Genomic DNA, 21,551 nt, shown 5'->3' with positions numbered 1-21,551 from the left:
CAATTCTGAAATTTGCAAGACTGTTATGGAATGTTACATTCTGTAGTATTTCATTTTACTTTAAAAATAATATTTATTGTATTTTTTTCAGTTATAAAAGTATAATAATATACTTTAAATTCACAGTAAATGGAGAAAAATCTCCCCTATTTCTACCATCCAGTGATAACTATCATGTTTTTATGCATCGCCGGCCAGTCCTTTCCTATTTTAGCTGCATATCTGGAAATCTTGTATACTGACAATTTGAGCGAGGAGAATGTTATGGACTGAATGTCAACGTGCCTCCAAAATTTATATGTTGAAGCACTAACCCCTAATGTGATTATATTTGGAGATGAGGCCTTTGGGAGGTAATCAGGATTAGATGGGGTCATGAAAATGGAGCCCTCATGATGGGATTAGCGCCCTCATAAGAAGAGATACCAGAGAGCTTGTTCTCTCTCTCTGCCATGTGAGAACACAGCAAGAAGGTAGTCATCTGCAAGCCAGGAATAGAGCTCTCACAGGAATCCAACCATGTTGCCACCCTGATCTCAGACTTCCAGCCTACAGCACTGTGAGAAAATAAATTTCTGTTTTTTAAACCACCCAGTCTGTGGTTATTTTGTTATAGCAGGCCAAGCTGACGAATGTAGGGAGTCTTCCTTAGTGACTCATTTGAGTTCTAAGCTGTGATAACTGTAGATAAAAAGAGAAGCAATAATGAGAAGGCTATGGGGAAAAAAAAAAAAAAAAACTTCCAGAAGTTCATAAGAGCCTTCATAAATAAATGAGTCATTTTAAATCAAGATTTTTTCTGACTATAAAATTGACATGCTCATTATAGAAAACTTGAAAAGCCACATAGATAATTATGATGCCCACCCCGATCACATCACTCCAATCTACCCACTAGTAACAATTTTATTTATCCCCAAGAAGGCCTTAAGACTACATGATTTCTTTAAAACATAGTAAAAGATAGATCTCTATTAAAACTAATCAATATAATATAGATTTCCCCTCTTTATTGAGATACAATCTTTCAGCATTTACAAATATCTAAGTGCAATCTTTACAAGAGTTAACTGTAAATTAAGGGTGAAAGGGCCAACATTCCTTTCTTTTTTTTTTTTTGAAATTCTCATAATTTTAATGGTCAATAGCTTCTGGTTGGCTCTGGATGGTACAGGTAAACAACATGCTTAACGACACCCCCCGCCCCCAACCAGGCGCGTTCACATCCCCTCTGTAGCATTGCTTCCATCACATCCTGCTGCCTGGTCGGACTTCCACAGCCTCAGGCCCCTGTGGGTTACGGAAATCCACATCTTAGTGTGATGAGCTAAAAAAAAACCCTGGTACACTTGTGATCTGTTATTTCTTTAAAATAACAAACGTGAAGCCAGATGCCTACCCGGGCTCCGCTGCCTCACAGAGCAGCATGGGTGCTATGCCACCTCGCGGGCCGGGCTGCCTGCTCCCCCTACTCCGCCCCGATCATACAGCGCAGAGCTCGTAAATCTTCTTTACATAGTACACCAGGGCCGCCAGTGCTATCGCGTTGTGCCGTCTCTTTCTGTGCAAGTCGTCCTTCAGGACCAGCACCACCCGGGAGGAGGAGGTGAGTGTGTGCAGGGGCAGCCGGGACAGTCTGTAGGCGTCGTACTCCACCAGGTACTTGCAGCAGGGGTCGAAGTGCCAGATGATGCCGTAGAGGGTGCAGCAGGCCAGGCTCAGCATGCCCGTGGGCAGGGAGATATAGTGGGAGTAATCCAGGGGCAGCGCCAGAGGGGTGAAGAGGCAGGCGGTGTCCGCCAGCACGGTGGTCTTGTGCAGGCAGTTGCCCACGGTGATCCAGCGGCCAAAATCTCCTGAGATTTCAGATTCAAGTCTAAAGTAACTATATTTACATGTATATACGTATGTATATATACATGTATAAATATGTTGTGTACTGCAATACGCTTTGTAGTCCCATATTTTACACCTTAAATTCTTGATAGCGTTTGTTAAAATTTCAGGTCTCAATCATGTAGGCAACAGGAAAAGAAACCCTCGGCTTTCCTCTCAGTCAATTTCTAAGGCTTTACGTTAGCAATGACCACAACTGCCAACTTCTAAATGGGTTAAAAAGGAGCTTTTCACTGAACTTCTAAAAATTACATACTGCTAAAGAAAGATCAGAATGGAGTTAGAAACATAGAAAATCCTACTGACCTATACATATCCGAGTTAAAATTTCACCAAATGGTGAAACACATTTTAAAAATAATATTTTAACTTTTACTAATTTTCTTAAATTAACCAGCCTTTGTATTTCTTCCCAAACTTATTTTCCTTTAGCCACAGATGTCCCAAAATACCAAAAAAAAAAAGAAAAAAAAAAAAAAAGGAAAGAAAAAGAGAAGATGAAAGAAAGAAAAATGGGTATTGTGGAAGTCACTTTAATACGGATCTATTTCTTCTGTCCTTATCTATATTTCTGTTCTTACAATAAGAAGTCAATTTCAAGAACTCATACCTAAAATCATAAGCATAGAGAAAAGGCGATGGGAGAATATCAGTAAGATCTAGGGAGGAGAAGAGATGCAAAATACACAGACATATTAGATGATCTATTGATTCTGCCCAAGAAGATATTCAAAATGCTGAACCAGAGAAAGACATGAGGAAATATAAGCATGAAAAATAAAGGCAAAGAAAATGACTGCCATGGTCACACCTTCTCTACTGCTTCAGTTTGAGGAAATCAGGGAGAATAAATTTTATCTTTTTCTTTTTTTAAAACCTCTAAAACTAAGATAAATGACTAAAAACATATATTTAAGGAGGACTACAGAAGGAAACTATCTCACAAGTCCTGATATGGCTCAATGTTGTACACGGATGTTGCCTTTCAAAATAGATACTAAATGCACATGCTCAATAACTCAAGCACTGGTCCAGAATAGAGAGTAAAAAAACTTAAGACATATGCTGTAACACCCTGAAAAGTGGAGTTTTAGAAGGCAGAGCAACATTTTATTCCCAATCGCCAAAGAATCTTCATCGGAATATCTTTAAATGTTATTTCTAACAGATATTCTAAAATAAGTTATGTAGTGATCTTCAAATACTCATCTAGATTGTGCTTCACAAATAAGCAAGCTCTCAAAGCAGATAACTGTAGGCCTTCCTTAGAGATGGGGTAAGTGAAATACAACATAAAACAGCTTTTCCCAAAGTCCACAGAACCCAAATGCTCTGTGAAAAGGGGCTTGCAGGGTCAAATAAGTTTGAGAAATGATTATTGGGGATTCCCAATGCATATTAGCATTAATCACTCTGGGAAGTCCTACAGTAAAGTATTCTATTTACTCTGATTTTTTCCAGTATTATTCCTCTAGAAGTCAATTCTTGGGGGAAAAAAATAGAACTTTAATGATGTTAAGCTCGGGATTATATACTAAAGTGAAGAGTCAAAACAATGATTTGGATTCTTCAAGAGAAAACTTGCCATGATTACCCCCAATTTAAAATAATTGAGGGCTTAAATAACCAGATCACCTTGTCAGCTTCTGTCACTCAAGTCATTTACTGAGAGCCTGCTCTGAGCCCAGAGCAATAAAAGAACGGACACAGACTCCCATGCTCCCTGATTCAGCACTCCATGTCTCAGGTGACATTCTTCAAATAGTCTTGAGACAGGAAAAGCATGAAATTGTTTTGCTTTTATAATATTAACATATTTTGGTTAAAGATTGCAAGAATGTGGGGAAAAAAGTTTCGGGGCGGGGGGGGGGAAATAACAACTTAAGTGTGTTTGCTTCATTCCCCATGAGTAAGAAAAAATATCTGAATTGAGTATCTCTTTAAGTTACTCCTTTCCATATATTCATAAAATAATACTTGTAATAATACTTCATTTTATACATCCAGATTATAACTCCTACTTAAAGATTCATACCCAAGACTATTTTATATCCATCATCCAAAAGATGCAAAACAGGTATCTGATGGGCAAACAATAAATCACTGGAATCGAACCCCTAGCAACCATCTACCCAATGGGCCCAGCTTGCTGATTCTGGAATCAGCCATGAATATTAGCAAGCCAACGAGTGCAGGGATTACAGCAATGAGGATGAAGGTCAGGTGGAAAGACTAAAATAAGTTTATTTTATCTCTGCTTTTATCTTTTTTTTTTTTTTTTTTAATAATCTCTGGATTTTTCTATGACATGTCTGCTATAGTTGATAATAAATTTAGATACAGGAAGTTCTCTCATTCATTCAATAAACATATACTGAGCATCTATTGGGTACCACTCACCTTGCCAGGTGTGTGAGATACCAGGTAGGTATGAACAAGATTCATGGGCACACCTCTCTACCATGGAGCACAGTCTAGATCCTTGTTATGCAAAGTGTGGTCCACAGACAGCAGCACTGACATCACCTGAGAGCTTTTTAGAAATGCAGTATCTCAGGCCACGACTCAGCCAACTACTGAATCTGAATCTCCACTTTCATAAGGTCCTCAGGTGACTTGGGTGTTCTAAATGACTTTAGGTGTCCAAGATATACAAGGGACAAGACTGATCAGTGCAAAAGAGACTAGGACAACTTTACTGGCCAAGTACATTTAGAAAAACATGAAGCTACTCTCAAGAGCTATCCAACTTGGCATAAGTGTACAGCAACCCTAGGAGTAAACTCTCTGGAGAAACTTTGCCAGTAAAGATGCCTTTACTACCCTTTTTGTGTTTGCCAAACCTTATGTTCCCCTTAAACAGCAAGAAACAGTTTTCAATTCCTCTCTAGGAACTGTGGACACTGAAATGGTGAGTGGGTGGAATATCAAAAAAAGCAGTATCATTTAGTCACAAAAAGTAACAATTATGTTACTGCTGAGTGTCACAATGTGCTTTCCTTTCAAATACAGGAAGAACTACTGGTTTCATTTTAATATCAGGCCAAGAAAGAAAATACAAGCATTTTTTTTACAGAGCGTGGAACTCGGTGTGATCACATATCGGTCTACGGACATTAATCAACAAACATAGGGCCAATTGGTCTAAAGAGAAGACGTGATCTAATGTTCAGGAAACATCCCTACATAATTATATTACACTTTATTTAGGATAAAATTCTAGACTATTATTACTGGATACCACAGAGGCTCTTGAAGGCTTCACTTTTAAAAATCATCTAGTTGTAGTTGCAAACATAACTGAGCAGTCTTTGGTCCAGCTATCTGAGTAATGCCTTGCCTTTGGAAGGATTTACTGTGTGGAATTCACCGTGGTTATGTGAGCCCAAGTTAAGCGCTCCACAAAGAAGTCAACTTGGGCCTAAGGCACATTAGGAGGAAAAACAAAAAACCAAAAACTCTTCTTCTTGGGCCTTTATCAAACTATAAAAAGATGATGACCTAGATTAGAAGATGACATGGGACACGCTGTTTTTTCGTCTTGCTGTTTTTGTGTTTGTCTGTTTATTCAGACGGTATCTAATTCTTTAGAGCAAAATGCACAAGCGCAGAATCAGGTTGGGCTAGTTCAAATTAAAAGCAATTAGGGTGTTTTTGGGTTTTTTTTAAAAATAAATTTATTTATTTATTTATTTTTGGCTGCATTGGGTCTTCGTTGCTGCATGCGGGCTTTCTCTAGTTACAGAGAGCGGGGGCTACTCTTCGTTGCGGAGCATGGGCTCTAGGCGCCCAGGCTTCAGTAGCTGTGGCTCACGGGCTCTACAGCGCAGCCTCAGTAGTTGTGGAGCACGGGCTTTGTTGCTCCACGGCATGTGGGATCTTCCCGAACCAGGGCTCAAACCCGTGTCCCCTGCATTGGCAGGCGGATTCTTAACCACTGTGCCACCAGGGAAGCCCAATTACAGTGTTTTGATGTTTCTTTTCATGGTCTCAATGGCCTACTTCTGACTCATTCTTCATCAAGTCCATGCCCCAGGCATGCATCCTGCTGTCCTGTCTCTGTACACACTACTAATGACACACAGGGAGAAGATATGTCTCTAGTGGTTCTTGCTGGACACTATGTGACCTCTGAGGTTTTGGTCTCCATGTATTAATTTGTTGTTGTTGTTAACAGACTCATGTCTAACAAAAAGAGCTAAAGATAAAACAATGCAACTGACCCTTAGAAAGTCACAAACCTGGATGCAAATCAGTTTTTTATGTCTTTGGGCAAGATACTGAGCTTTCCTGAAATAAGACCGTGCTCAAGAGCATGTTATGAAAATTACAAGTGATCTGTAATGCATGAAAAGTACCTATCACGGAACTCCCTCAAGAGAATAAAGGGTTGCCATTATAAGCCAACAATAGTATAGAAGCCCCTATCCATCCCCCAGTTCGGTAAGGTACACATGTAAAAGACAGTAGCTTCTATTTTTAGTCCGCCCTGTTTATCTTCGTGTGTTCCTAACCTTGCTAATCCTATAACCTAAGGTTGTTATGAGACTTAAATGAGTGACAACATGCACACCTTCCAGTGTAATACCTAACACACACTACGTGCTCTCTCCTTCCTTCCTGTTTCCAGCTGTGGCAGTATCTGTTTCTTTTTTGTCTATTTGCTCAACTTCTCTTTCTTTTAGGAACTACATCTCCCCAACTCCCTGTGGTTTTAGTGGGGTTTTCTAGTCTGACCCACAGTGGCAAGCACCATGGATCCTCTGGACGCTGACTGATCCAGGGGTGAATTCATTAAGCCATCAAGGCCAGTCAGAGTTCTTTGAGGGGACTGACACAAAATCAAGGACCTCTCCTTATGTGAGATTATGAATGATAAATATGGGCCTGTGGCTGGTTGTGGCCTTCTGTGATACCATGTATTAAGAATCTGCCTAAATGATGGGGCCCTTATAATATCATTTGAACAGCTAGATACAGCTGTATCTGAATCATCTACTCTCCATAACATCAAAATACAGTAGCAGGGTTTCATTCACTTGTAACCAGAAGAGTATAATACACAAGAAACAGTGTGAAAGATAACAAAAAATATAGTTAGATATAATATTTTATAAGAACACAGGCAAGTCAGAAATGGGTAAGGCCACCACAGAAGAGTCAAGAAATCTCCAGAAAGCACAGGACTCTAATATGGGCTATGGAGATAGATAAGAACAAGATTATCAAGAAAATTAAATGTTTTCCAGCCAGAAGTAATAATACACGCAAAGTCAAGAGCACTCAATGTGATGTCCAGCACATAATATTTAATTAATATAAGTTGAAGGAATAACAGAACAAGTATGGACCATGTATCAAAGAAGAGTAAGACAGGACTGATTAAAAAGTAGAGATCACTTTTAGTTGCAGTGAAGTAGGAAATGAAAGGAAGATGGGGCTGAATGATAAGCAGTCTTCAGAATCAAGTGAGGAGTTTGTACTTGAATCTGACTGGGAATCACTTACAAGCTGGTAAAAAGAAGGCAATAAGATGGCTTTGGGGAAGTTAATAATAAAAACCAAAGCTAAAATGGAAGTTGTGACAGTAGAAATGATGAGTCATCAGCCTAGTGGTGAAAGAATTCTCAGATATAGTTGAGAATCAAGTATAGAAAAAACAGTGGAGGAATCACCAAAAGAAAGATGGGTAAAAATTGATGGAAATCATGAAAAGTTTGCAGAGAATAAGAGAGTGAAGTTTCAAGAAAGAAAGGGAGTCAAAGAAAGGTTTGAAGACACTAAAGACTAAGAAAAAAAATTAGGATATCACTGGGGACATAAGGGCAGTTTCAATGGAGTTGTGTTATCTTAATTGGAAACTGAATCCCAGTGTTTTAAATCCCAGAGTCAGGGGTGATTGCTGAGTCATTCAACAACAGTACTGCACAGGGCAAGAACCAACCAGAATAGATGCCACCTGGAGCACAGAAACCAGGTCTGGGAAGTCCCTGTGCGGACAGGGGTTAACTCTTTAGTTGCTGGATTTGGGGGGTCCCAGGGTAAGAGCTAGAGTGCGACAGGTACTCTGAGGGTTTGGGGTAACCATAGAACTATTTCAATATTTTAACAATCAGTATAGCTATACCTATGCCTCTCAGTTGAGTATCAACCCTACATAGAAAGCTGCTGCAATTAATAGTGAGAGTTTCCTATGTTTCCAATGCATGGAAGGGACCACTGGCTAATCCAAAATCATATCCATGTGCCTGTAAGACAGCCTAATACAGAGCCTCTCCAGTACCAACCTGTGGACTAGGTGCATCACAAACTAGTTTTTTGTGGTTGTTTGTGTGTGTGTGTATGTGTGTGTTTTAACTAACAGTGACTTGGCCTCTAAAGACATTCCCTTTAAGGACAGGGTGACACAAAAATTTGTATCTATTTGCAAGTTCCTTGGGCTGCAGAAAAACACATCAAAAGATTTTTTTTATGCCTACATTTTCTTCCCCATTTATGCTACAATATAAATGCATTTGCATTATCTGAATATACAGACGGGAATAGCACAGGACAGAAGCAAACAATGTTTCTCCATTCTGGTATTAAAAATGGATTAATAACAACATCAGCTGATGTGTATTGATTACTAAGGCAAGCACTGTGCTAGAAAATCTCATTTAATCTTGCCCATAACCCTATGAATTAAGTATTTATTTTACCCACTTTATAGGTCAGGATATCCACAAAAGGGAAATAACTTACCTAAGATTTTCTCTTTTGTTGAAATAACTTTCTGGGCTCAAGAGGGTGCCATATCAACAAACCAAAACTTATAACTTTCATGTCCCTGTAAATGTTCTACTAGACCAGAAACACAGTATACCCAGTCAGCCAATCCCCAAACACTAAACCAACTCTGGGCTCGGTACTTATTCCCTTATTCCTTTTCACCTCAAACAAGGTTGACTATGCCGCCCCAGCCAATCAGATGCTTTCTATTTTTCTCTTCCTTGTTCTCTTTTCCTTATCCTGTAAAAGCTTCCTACCTTCCACCCCATTTTGCAGTTCTCCACATGAAGACTGCCTGCTTCGTGATAACACTTCATGAAGTGTTTGTTTGTATCACAGTAATTATCTTCTCTAATCATTTTTTAAACACCTTTCATAAACTGGAATGATTCCCTCCACATAGCCTTCCCTTGAATAGGAGTGAGAAGGCCACACACTGTGACCTTGCTGTTCCCAGGACAACCTCAGGACAGACTGGCCTCAACGACAGTCAGCCACCTAGAAGCTGGGCTCTTTTGGTCCTTTCTTCCACACAGTACTTTTAGCCTTTAAAGATCACAGAGCAAGGTCAAAAGAAAATTTTTGTGAAGATGTTGGGAAGAGAGGAAAAGAAGGAAGAAATTTCAGAAACTGCTTCCAGATGACAGGGTAGCCCCTCGGTGTGTGCAGCCTGCCCTCCCAAGGCTGGATCCATGTCATCTTTCACAAACATCTGAATACAAAGAATGCTTGAATTCCCAGAAATTCAGTGAAATACTACTTTGCAAAATTGTGAATGCATTTCAGGGAGTAATAAAAAGACGGACACCTGACACTTCCATTCTCTTCAACACTCTTTGGAAAAAGATCAGGTGAAGAAGTTCTCCTTACTGGCCTTCCAGCAACCTGAACTTGCTCTTCCAATTCCTTTTAACACTCCCCCAAAGCCCCCAACAGCCCTGGTTTGGGGCCTCAGTCTCAGGATCTCCAAAACATACTGCAAATCCTTCTATGTTCAACAAGCTTGTCTCATGGAAAAAGCAACAGGCGGCAGAGGAATTCAGGCCACCCCAAGTCACCAACAAGGCCTGAGGGATGTGGAAAGTGGACCATGCCTTAGGGATGAGGCATGTGACGGCCAGTACACTGTCATTACTGAAACTTGAAGGGGGAGTTCACTTGAGGCCTGTGGTTGACTTCTCAACTCCGCTGGAGCGGGGTGCGCACGTCAATAAGGAAACTGCAATGCCTAAATAAACAATAAGCTGGGAACCTGAGCACCAGCAAGGGAGAGGGCAGGGGCTGCTGGCCTGAGCAGAGCTGGCCAAGATGGAGCAAACAAAACAAAGCTTTAAACTTTGCAAGAATGCCATGTCAATTCAGACTCCCCAGGCAGGCCCTCTGAGAGTCCAAATTGCCAGTCACCAAGCCTCCAGACTCAGTAGAATTTTTAAAGCAGGACACTTTGTTCAATCCCTTCATTTGCCAAATGAGAATAGTGAGAGCCAGAGGGGACAAGTGACTTGCCAAGGACCCAACAAAGTCCCTGGGTCATTTATTATACCACAGGCCTACTGGGAGTTGCTATTTTTTTCTCCACTGGTTTCTCATTTCAAAGACACTTTTAAAGTCTTTCCACATGCAAACTGTGTGTGTATTCAGAGCTAAGACTCTGAAGTAAGCTTGTTAAATTCTTTCTCTCTGGTGGTCCTTGCTCAAAGGTACCATCTCTATTTTTTTTTTTTTTTTAACAGGTAAAATTCAATTTTCAGACTGAAAAGGAAGGGATGGAGGAGCAGAGAATTCCTTGAGCATCTACTGTATGCCAGGATTTTCCCGTGCCTTAAGCCATTTTAATTCTCACTGCAACTCTGCGCAGCCTGGTATCATGGTCCCGTCTCACAGAAGAGAAAGCCGGACTTCAGAGAAGCACTAAGTGGCAGGACCAGATTCTCAATTTCCATAAATAACATAACCTTCTCCACTTTGGAGCCTTTTCAGTTCAGCAAAAGAAACCAGAATAGAAGAAATTGTGTATCTTTAAGCCTTTTGATAGATGGTTTTTCTTTCAACAAACTTATTGATGTTTTTCCTAAATTATAATTCCTGATCATCCCTATATAATGAATGCACACTACTGAAAACATAAAAATATAGGGGGGAAAAAGAAGAAAAAAATCCTTTCTAATCTCCCCTTCTAGAATTAGTGTCAACATTTTGGTACATTTTTTTCCCCAAGCTTTTATTGCACACTGATAAATATAACCTCTTTATATATTATTAAGACTCTAACTACTATACACCTTAGAAATGCATCTCCTAGTTGGTTATTCTATAATTCATTTTATTTTTTAATCTTTGAGTAACCAAAGTTATTGACCCTTTCTTTTATAATATCTTCATTTTTTAATAATGGCTTTATTGATATACAATATATATACCATAAAATTCACTTTTTTAAAGTGTATAATTCAGTGATTTATGCAACCATCACCACGATCTAATTCCAGAATAGTTTCATCACCCCAAATTGTTGTACCTATTAGCAGTCACTCCTTTTTCTCCTCTCCCCTTAGCTCCCTGCAACCAGTAATCTACTTTCTATCTCTATGGATAGGCCTATACTGGACATTTCATATAAATGGCATCATATAAGATGCCTTCTGCAACTGGCTTCTTTCATTTAGCATGTTTTCAAGGCTCATCAATGTTATAGCATGTATCAGTCCTTCATTTCTTTTCATTGCTGAATAATATTCCACTATATAGATATACCATATTTTGTTTATTCATACAAGATAGTGAACATTTGGGTTGCTTTAGGTTTTTGACTATTATTAACAATTATAATATGAACATTTGTGTATAGGTTTTTGTGTGTACACGTTTTCAATTTGTTTGGGTGTATATGGTAACTCTACATTTAACATTTTGAAGAACTGCCAAATAGTTTTCAAAAATGGACTCAACCATTTTAGATTCCTACCATCAATATATGAGGGCCCAGCTTTTCCACATCTTCCCAACACTTGTTATTGTCTGTCTTTTTATCTTAGCCATCCTAGTGGGGGCTAAGTTTTATCTAATTGTGGTTTAGATTTGCATTTCCCTTATGACAAATCAAACTGGACATCTTTTCATGTTCTTATTGGTCATTTGCATGTTTCCATTGAAGAAATGCCTATTCAAATCCTTTGCCCAATTTTTAATAGCATTATTTGTCTTTTTATTTTTGAGTTTTTCTTCCTTTATTTTTCAATGAACTTTGTAATTAAAGTATACTACACATAGGAAAGTAGCCAAATCACAGGTTTTCAGCGTGATGAATTATGATAAAGTGAACACGGCTGATTACATACAAACCATATCATAAAATAGAATATTACTTCTACTCCAGAAGCTTCGTTCACGCCCCTTCCCAACCTCCCCACCCTCCCTCCTCCTCCAGATTAACCACTATCCAGACATCTAACACCATTGATTACTTTTGTCTATTTTTGGAACACATATAAACAGAATCATATTGTATGTATTCTTTTGTGTCTGGCTTCTTTCCACACTGTTTTGGAGTTATTCAATTATGTTGTTACATGAAGCAATAGCTTGGTCCTTCTCATTGCCATATAGCATTTCATTGTGTGAATATTTCACTATTTATTTATCCACTCCACTGTTGATAGCTATTTCATTTGTTTCAAGTTTTTGCTTATTCCATATGTAATTATGTTTTGTACCTTCTACTTAAATTAGGTCTTGCTTACCATTGTTAGATTTGCTCCTAGATATTTTGGGTTTTTTAATACCATCCTAAATTATATTGTTTTCTAAATTTCATTTCATAATTGTTTGTTACTGGTATGCAGATGATTCATTTTTATGTACTGACCAGCTGTTTAAGTTCATTTATTAATCTAGTAGTTTATATATGGATTCATTGAGATTTTTTACGCACAAAATTATGGTGCCTGTGAATAAAAGGGTTTTATTTCTTCCTTTATAATTCTTATACCTAGGATATCCAGAATATTGTTGAGTAGAAGTGATAGTAATAGGCATTCTTGTCTTGTTCCTTATATTATAAGGAAAGCTTTATATATTTTACCATTAAATATGATACTTGCTGTAGCTTTCTTGTAGCTACCTCTTATCAGATTAAAATTCTCTCCTAATCTAAGTTTGATAAAAGCTTTTTTTTTTTTTAGCATAAATGAATGTTGCATTTATCAAATGCTTTCTCCGCATTCATTGAAATTAATTTTTCTCCTTTATCCTGTTAATGTGGTAAATAACATTGATTGATATCCAAATATTAGTCCAACCCTGCCTTCCTGGAATAAGCACAACTTGGTCACTGTCACTGCATTCAGTTCACTAGAATATTTTGCACTGATGTTTATGAGAGATTGATTGTAATTTTCCTTTCTTGTAATGGCTTTGTTGGGTATTGATATCAAGGTTATACTGGCCTCATAAAATAAAATGCGAAGTGTTTCCTCTTTTTCTATTCTCTGGTATAGTTTTTGTATGACTGATATAGTTTTTTCTTCAAATGTCTAGTAAAATTCATTGAAGAAGCCATCTGGGACTACGGGATTTTTTGTTTGGTTTGTTTTTTAGATATATTTTTGGTGGTAAGGTTTCAAATCATAGAAACATTTTCTTTAATATACAGGACTACTCAGATATTCTAGATATTCTGTTTCTTCTCATCCAGTTTTGGTAAGTTGTATTTTTGAAAGAATTAAACTAAAATTTCAACTTTATTATCACAATGTTGTTAATAAAATCCCCTGATATTTTTAAAGTCAGTAAGATTGATAGTGATTGCCCCCTTTCAATCCTGATATTGTTTATTTGTCTGTCTCTACTTTTCTCAATGATTCTGACCAGGAGATCTGTTAATCTCTTCAAAGAATCAGTGTTCAGCTTTTATATTCCCCTGTTGTATATGTTTGGTTTCTATTTCATTAATTTCAGCTTTTATCTCTATTATTTCTTTTCTCCCACATTCTTATGGTTTCATTTGATCTTCCATTGCTTTTTAAATTTAAAAAGTCTTCTCTCAACCAAACTGAATGACTTGCTCTTCCCCCGACACGTCTCATAATTTCCAACCTCCTTGCCTTTGCTGATATGGTTCCCACTGTTTATAAATAATCCCTCTACCCACTATCAAAATCATGCCATTTTTTCAAGGCCCTCCCCAAATGCTATCTCCTCCAAGAAGCATTCCCTGTCCCTCTCTTATTTGATATCCTCTGAGTCTCTGCAGCCCATTTTGCTGTTCTTAGGTCACTATTTAGATCCAGGCTTATATACTTCCTTCCACTAGCCCCTTAAAGACTGAGCGCTCACTTTTTCTGAAAGGCCCACCATGGTGCTGTATACAATATAGCTGCTTGGTAAGCACTGGTATTTGTAATTCAACTTCAGGAGTTACAGTCACACAAAATAAACCTGTTTATAGCAGGAATTATCAATTAGCAACTCAAACATTTAGATTCAAACACATATAAGAAGAGTTTGGGCAAAAAAAAAGTCTCACTTTTTTAATCTTCCTTGCTTCTAAATGACAACCATATACCATCCAGAGCTAACATTTAACTTGACATTTTGCTTTTTCTGGCTATCACTTAAAACCCACATTTTTCCCCTTATTTAAGGAAAATAGTTAAAAAAGAAAAAAACAAAACCGTGTCCCATTTAAGTTGAAAGATGAGAAAATGAAGAATTTTCTCAAGAAAAAAAAAAGCTAAAGGATAATTTTTGGTATCAAAAGTGGATAGGGCACATCAAAAACACAGGGCTTTGCAAGTTTAAATGAGTTATGCTCCACACTGCTATAAAGACTTCAGGGCAAGACTTAAAACTCAAGGGAAAAAAACAGGGCATATGTTGGCTGTAGGGTACATATTTGGAGCCCCATGTGCAGGACTGATAACATATACCTGTAAAAAGGATGAATCTTGCCTTATAGCACAATGTACAATATTGCCCCTTTCCAAATATATCAAATGGAACTTTCCAGCTCTCATGAACTGCCTCAACCTGTTCTATGATGCAAAACTCAGTGCATAATTTCCAAAGTGTGGAAAGAAAAACTAGTTGAACTGATGGGTCATCTTCAGCAAAAGCAGACTGGAAGAGTAGAGAGTCTAAGAACTTCAGAGAAGAAACCCGTGTTCAAATCTCAGCTGCCAACCTACCAGCTGTACGACCTTGGGCAGGTTGCTCATCTTCTCTAAACCATGGCTTTCTCATCTGTGAAATGGGGCTAATTTTACCTACTCATGGGTTATTATACGTCAGATGCCTTGCACCTGGCTCCACATGTGTGGAGTGGTGTTCGGGCTATAGCTGTCACTGGTGATGCAGGTGGTATTTTTGTTGTTATTGCTGTTATTCTGTTTAGTAGCCACAAAAGGAGCTATGGCCTATTTTTAAGGCCTAAAAGCCATCAAACTGGCTTGATTAGAAAAAACGAGGCTTGACACCAATATGCTACGAACACATCACCTTGGGAGAAGAAACAATGCTGAGCGCAGTGTTTAGACTCAGATAAGTAACAGTTCAAAAGATGGATGAAATAAACCGGGGTAGGCCCTAGAGCCAAAGAAAACATTTCAGCCACTTCATGGTATTCCTGACCAGATCCCAAGACTCAAATTAAATTCACACTGGGAAGTGGGATACTTTCAATGGCCAAGGTTTGAATTTGAAATCTCTCTCTTCCTAGCTATGACATGTTGGGAAAAGTTACCAAGTACTTCTTGCCTTCTCCATGTTCCAGTGTATCCCTTCCATGCCTGCTGAAAGTGAATTGACTGAATTTGATCAAACACCAAGTGATCTCTTAAGGGAAAATTAACTCAACTACTGGTCAGTCAATCCCATGCAGAACAGCAGACATCTGCCTGAACACAAAGATAAGGCTTGCTTTTTAGTTTTAAAAGCAAAAGATCAACCTCACCATAGAGTTAGCACCTGAATGCAAAGTCATATTCTTTCATCAACAGCACATCTACAAGGCAGCAATTTGGTCAAGCTCAATCTTGAATTGCTTACTACTCAGTTTCCATAGAAAAGCTCATTGGGGTAAGTGTTACACAAGAACCACCACTCATGACACACAAGTGCAGTGGCTGGTCATGTGACGCGAAACCTAAATAGCTACAATTCTCACTTCAGTTACCACAGAAATATTGTCACATAGTCACATTATGCCCCTAACTTCTTAATCCACTTTAGTTAACAAGTTCACCAGATCAAGTACATTTTCTGCGACTCTTACTAAAACCCTTATGTCACTGATGTATGTCCCATTTGATAAACTCTGCTGAATTCAGTGCTAGCATAAAGTTTGTTTTTCTTAATGAATGTCATTTAATTTATATAGCAAATGAGAATTAGGGAATTCCATGCTTTTTCTTACAGCCTGAGCTGTTAAATTTGGAGTGAAGGTTTATGCTCCATTCTCAGTAATTATTATTATTATTCTAGGGTTGGTTCATTTTTTTTGCATTTTTTTAAAAACACAACTTTCTCCCTGTCTCTTCCTTCTGTGATTATTGGAGATGCTGCAGCCATCTTGTTCAGACAGGCAGAAAGGGGCTGTCTGAAAACAGAGTTCATGTGAAGAACGCTAAAATAAGAGATGGAATGAGAGAAAATGGGATCTGTTAACATCTTTTGAGCCCCAGGATCAAGCTATGCCTGAAGCAATACCGGTTTTCCCAGTTAAGTGGAAAGGGTACACTCCTTTTAGGCTTTAGCCATTCTGAATTAGATTTTCATTCACTTAGAAGTTTTTTGTTTTTGTTTTTTTTTGGTTTTTTTTTTATAAAGACTGAAATAGAGAGAAAGTCTTTTATTTATTTATTTATGGCTATGTAGGGTCTTCGTTTCTGTGCGAGGGCTTTCTCTAGTTGCGGCGAGCGGGGGCCACTCTTCATCGCGGTGCACGGGCCTCTCACTATCGCGGCCTCTCTTGTTGCGGAGCACAGGCTCCAGACGCACAGGCTCATTAACTGTGGCTCACGGGCCTAGTTGCTCCGCGGCATGTGGGATCTTCCCAGACCAGGGCTTGAACCTGTGTCCCTTGCATTGGCAGGCAGATTCTCAACCACTGCGCCACCAGGGAAGCCCCCACTTAGAAGTTTTAACTAACAAAGAAAAAAATTTTTGAGATTATCTGACAAGTACTGTCACTACTCTAATTCATTTTTGTTTAAAAAAAAAAGGGGGGGGGTGGTGGGACTTCCCTGGTGGCACAGTGGTTAAGAATCCACCTGCCAATGCAGGGGACATGGGTTCATTCCCCGGTCCAGAAGATCCCACATGTCGCGGAGCAACTAAGCCCGTGCGCCACAACTACTGAGCCTGCTCTCTAGAGCCTGTGAGCCACAACTACTGAAGCCAGTGTGCATAGAGCCTGTGCTCTGCAACAAGAGAAGCCACTGCAATGAGAAGCCCACACACCACAATGAAGAGTAGCCCCCGCTCGCCACAACTAGAGAAAGCCCGCGCGCAGCAACGAAGACCCAACGCGGCCAAAAATAAATAAAATTAAAAAAAAAAAAAACTGGATAGAGCTTTATGAATGAAACCAAGAAAGTGAAACTTTTATGTCATGTCAAATTTATAATAAAAGTAGGTTAAAAACACATTCTTTCAAAGGAATTAGCATTAAAGAAAAAAGAGGAAAAAAGCCCTTTTAACTACCTTTTTATTGACAGTTCTCCATAAGAGCAGAAACGAGAAGCTAAGAATCTTTAGACACAAAAGCAAGAAACAGAGGAGCACTGCAACATTTACGAGAAAACTAACTTTTCTGAAAAACACATGCAATGTTCTAAGTGCAAACCTGGAACATACCTGCCAGACCAAACCAAGATCAAAATTAAAACTTGGAGCTTCCTGCAAGAAGATAAATCACAAATAACTTCATTCACTTTGCTTCCTTTTATTTTCATTCAGGTGACTTTAGCCCCCCTGGTTCAACTGGCTGGCATCAGCTGTGATGGCTGCAAGTGAATTGCCCCCACTTCGGTGTGTGCAGATGGCCCTCCCTGACAGACATATTTTCACAACTCTAAAAGCCCAGAGGGGTACATAGAGATCTACTAGAACTACCAGACTGTGGTTCTAAAAGTGCTTTCATTTGGACAAGATTTCACAGATGTTCACAACAAACACCTTTCTTGAGTTGATGCAAAGTATATTTTTGCAGAAGATGAGGAGTCAGAATTTCACCCTCAGTTTCTCTAAGAAGCAAGGGAAAAGTAGGGGTAAGTTCTAAACCCTTAACTCGTGTCATATCCCTGAAACCAAAGGTCCAAATTACTCTAGGAAGGCTCCTTTTAACTTCAGATTTTGCCAAGGCACTAGATGGCATTGATGTTTACCCAGGGTGTTTAACTTAAAATACAACCAATGTCTCAAGTCCCACCCATCAGGTTTAAGGGTCAGTTCTATTTGGTAGTCAACCCTAAGTCTTGTAAAATATGGCTTTCCAATATTCCCTCCAATTTCAAACAGATATAATATACAAAATCAGAAGAGATCACAGGCTCTGTCACAACCTACACACATGGCTGAGGAGATGACCCTCTACCAGCTGCCTCCATAACTCAATTTATGCATGTTAAGTATAGATGCTAATGGGACCCAGACTTCTCCACTGACAAAACAGAAGGCAGTGCTTTGTAAATTAACACGCATCCAAAAGACAATAGAAAAACTCCAGGCTCAGTTCCCTGACAAGTCTATAAGTATATTGACTATCAATGTCCTAAAAATAAATGTGTTCTTCTACAAATCAGGATCACTGGCATCCATTTAAAAAAAAAAAAAAAAACCCTCTGGACTCAATTTACTGATAACATATGGATGTGAATGTGCCCTAAAAATTATATTTTATGCCTTCTCATGTAGATAGCCTAAATGAGTGCTTTATTTACTATTTTTTGTTTTCTAATAAAACATATGATGCTAAAAAAGAGTAAGCTATAATCAGAGTTTCTACTTATAAAAGTCACAAAAAAGTACTAATTGTACAGAGACCTTTATCAGGAAAATGCCCACTGCTCTGGGAGAGATGTCATTCCTGGTTTCTCCAAAGGTTTTTGAAACTCAATCTTTACTTCTTTTTTTTTTTTTTTTAAGATAATTTGGAAATAGTTTTATATACATCCTCTTCTATTACTAATTGTGCTGGAACTGGGGAGGTAGGTATGGAGGTGGGTAGAAGGAGGACTAAATGACTCTTTGCAAAAAAATAAAATAAAATCTTTTGTCTTGTCTTTTTTTCTTTTCTTTTCTTTTAAGTCTTAGCCAAGTTTCAAGTTTGGTTCCAATGTGAAGTGAGGATGAAATCTCAGTTATGAGATTCTACACTCCCCCACAAGTATAGAATGGTAAGTTTATTTTCAAAATATTGCTAAGTAAAAATTACACAAATTCAAAATGAATTGATGAGCCAAGGTTAGCTTTTTTTAAATCTTACTATCATTTGATCCCTTTGATAATATTTTTCAAACCAATTTGCTGCAAATGCAGTATAAGTGCCTTGAATCATGTAACCTCATTTAGGGGACATAAAGTTTTAAAGCAAATGTTCTACATTATTTCCACAAAAATCCACTTGGATGAAGACACTGTCATTGACTAGAAAAAAAAATATGAAGTCAGAATTGTACACACCAGGAACTCAGTAGCTCGTATTAGTTTCTTTTTCCCCAGGACTTGGGAATTTTGGGGCAGACAATTCAAAATCATGTGCTACAAGACAGAAAAGTCATTACCCTATCAGCAAGTTTCAGAAGTCTTTTGTAGGATGATGGTGACCAGCAAACTCTCGAATGTTAAACTTTGCATGAAATAACCAGATTGCAAACATCATCATTATAAATATTTTTTCTTCAGGGAACAATGGAAATCAAGAATTATTTATTCTTAAGATAAATACTATTTGCTTCCTTCTGGCAAAAACGAGAAGTAAAAAGACTTAAAATTTCTATAAACTGACAAAGCAACTGGCTTTCATTTAGATCTGTTTCTTTACAGCTTGCTCATCATTATTTACTTCATTATTCTTTAAATGCCCTAAATCCATGCAGGAGGATCTTTGCTTCTTTTAAATATCTCTATGCATCCACCACTAAATAGAATACCTTGTGAGTATTTAATAAATTATTATTAATTCCAGACTTGGTTAGGAGAAAATACTGGAGTCATAAGAAAGTATTATTCTTTGAAAAGTAAATTTTGCTGATAGCATAATTTTAATCATTTAACGCCTCCATTGCATATACAACAACTTCTCTTTGCCAAATCTTAGTTTCTCAAGGTATCTTTTCATTGTAATGTGAATGGGAGGAAAAGAAGAATTACTCTAGCTTTAGAAATTTACTTTTAAAGCACACACAAAACCTCCCTTACGGTTGAAAGCATTGGCTATGCTCTGGAAATGAACCCAGCTCCTTTCAGCCAAGGGATACTTGAGCCCTTTATTCTTTTGCCCAGAAAAGGCATCCTAATTAAAGGGCCAATAAATTAAATGCACCAGAGAAGGCCAAAAAAAAAAAAAAAATTGAGAAGAAAAGCACCCACCAGGGTGTCTAGAGAAAAACACAAGGTTCATTTCACATGTTTGTGTTAGGCACCATCAAGTTTAGAACAAACTCCAGGGGAACAGCTGTTTTTGAGAAATGTGAACAGCTCCTACCTTCATTTCAATGACAGTCTGGAGAGCCTTCGTCTTGGCTGGCTCTGGCTGAAGTTGGCTTCTTCGGTGTAATTCCTGGGGAGGAACACGATAGAAATAAGCCTGACGGTTCATCCTTCCGTTATACCATGACCTTTACACAGGTACCACTCAGCCCACCAGGTCCAGGCTCGCTGTGTACAGACATAAACAAGCCACAGGTGCCTCTTCCCCCACCCTCTCTAGCATCCCTCCTGCCTGGAGCCTGTGTTCCGGTGAAAAGCTCCTGGCACATGCGCTATTTCTGAAACTTCCATCAATAATTAATGTCAACTGTGACAAAGCCAGCAAGTAATCATAGTCCAAATACTGTTCAACACTGGGGCTGTTGCCCAGCCATCAAATCATAATTTACTAAATTACATTACTCTGTGCTCCCAATACAAACACAGCAAGGAAACGGAGGAAAGAAAATGACTAACGTAGTTGCAAATCCGCTGCATGGGTGGCATTTTGCTACTGAAGTAGGTTTGAAATGAGCAATTTAAAACATTTTCAGTACAACTGTGTCACTTTTTGGAGTAAATTGGTCTGATGAAACCCTATGAATCTCTTGTTTCCTAATTTACAGTTTCAGCCCTTGTTCAAAATCACATCTGTATGTGATATGCTTATGCATTCATGATGCCAAGAAATTAAAACTGGCATTAATATCAACAGTGTTAGAGGGGAGAAAAAATGGTTAAATCCAGATGTAGACCCAGTAACTTCTTTAGGTAAAAAGCAAAAAACATTACAATTTTAAGCTTCAAGGCTTACTTTTTACATGCCTCTTCTCAAAAAAAAAAAAAAAAAAAAAAAGTCTGTCAAAACTTTGAAAGATTGCTTTGGCAGAAGAGATGAGATAAAGTTTGTTCAGTTCATGCTTTGATTTTCTTAATGATAATTATCAACAGTTCTATGAAAGTAGGCCATGACAGGAATAAACAAAAATGCTCATGCATGTCCACACTGCTGATACAATTACTCACCTATGGAGCAATTCCATTAAGACTTATTTGACTTATAAGTCACCTATGGATCATTCCATAAGATTTATTTGCTTCCTGAAAAGTCATTTAAAGTCAACATGGAGTAGTTTTAGGTCTTTCTATTCCATTGGACCGCAAGCATTTAAAAAAAGATAAGAAAAACCTTGGGT

At 38.3% G+C, this 21,551-nt stretch overlaps 2 protein-coding genes across 12 annotated transcripts in view; both read right to left on the bottom strand.

Annotated features, from left to right (window-relative positions):
• Nucleotides 1–21,551, bottom strand: part of ERC2 (ELKS/RAB6-interacting/CAST family member 2) — a 973,185-nt gene that overhangs the window by 672,819 nt on the left and 278,815 nt on the right. For all 11 annotated transcript variants that reach the window (XM_068559352.1, XM_068559351.1, XM_068559353.1 and 8 more), the window contains one exon: nt 20,372–20,446. In XM_068559352.1, the coding sequence (XP_068415453.1) occupies nt 20,372–20,446 (75 nt within the window). The remainder of the gene's footprint in view (nt 1–20,371; nt 20,447–21,551) is intronic.
• On the bottom strand, nt 1,483–14,907 carry LOC137773240 (transmembrane protein 11, mitochondrial-like). The gene is made up of 2 exons (XM_068557765.1): nt 14,853–14,907; nt 1,483–1,856 (listed from the first exon to the last, which is right to left on the bottom strand). The coding sequence occupies exons 1-2, from the start codon at nt 14,905–14,907 to the stop codon at nt 1,483–1,485; spliced, it is 429 nt and encodes a 142-aa protein (XP_068413866.1).

This window comes from Eschrichtius robustus, chromosome 12, assembly GCF_028021215.1.
Source record: "Eschrichtius robustus isolate mEscRob2 chromosome 12, mEscRob2.pri, whole genome shotgun sequence".
Lineage (NCBI taxonomy): Eukaryota > Metazoa > Chordata > Mammalia > Artiodactyla > Eschrichtiidae > Eschrichtius > Eschrichtius robustus.
Note: the sequence above shows the minus strand (reverse complement) of the source record. Positions and strands in the feature narration are given on the sequence as shown.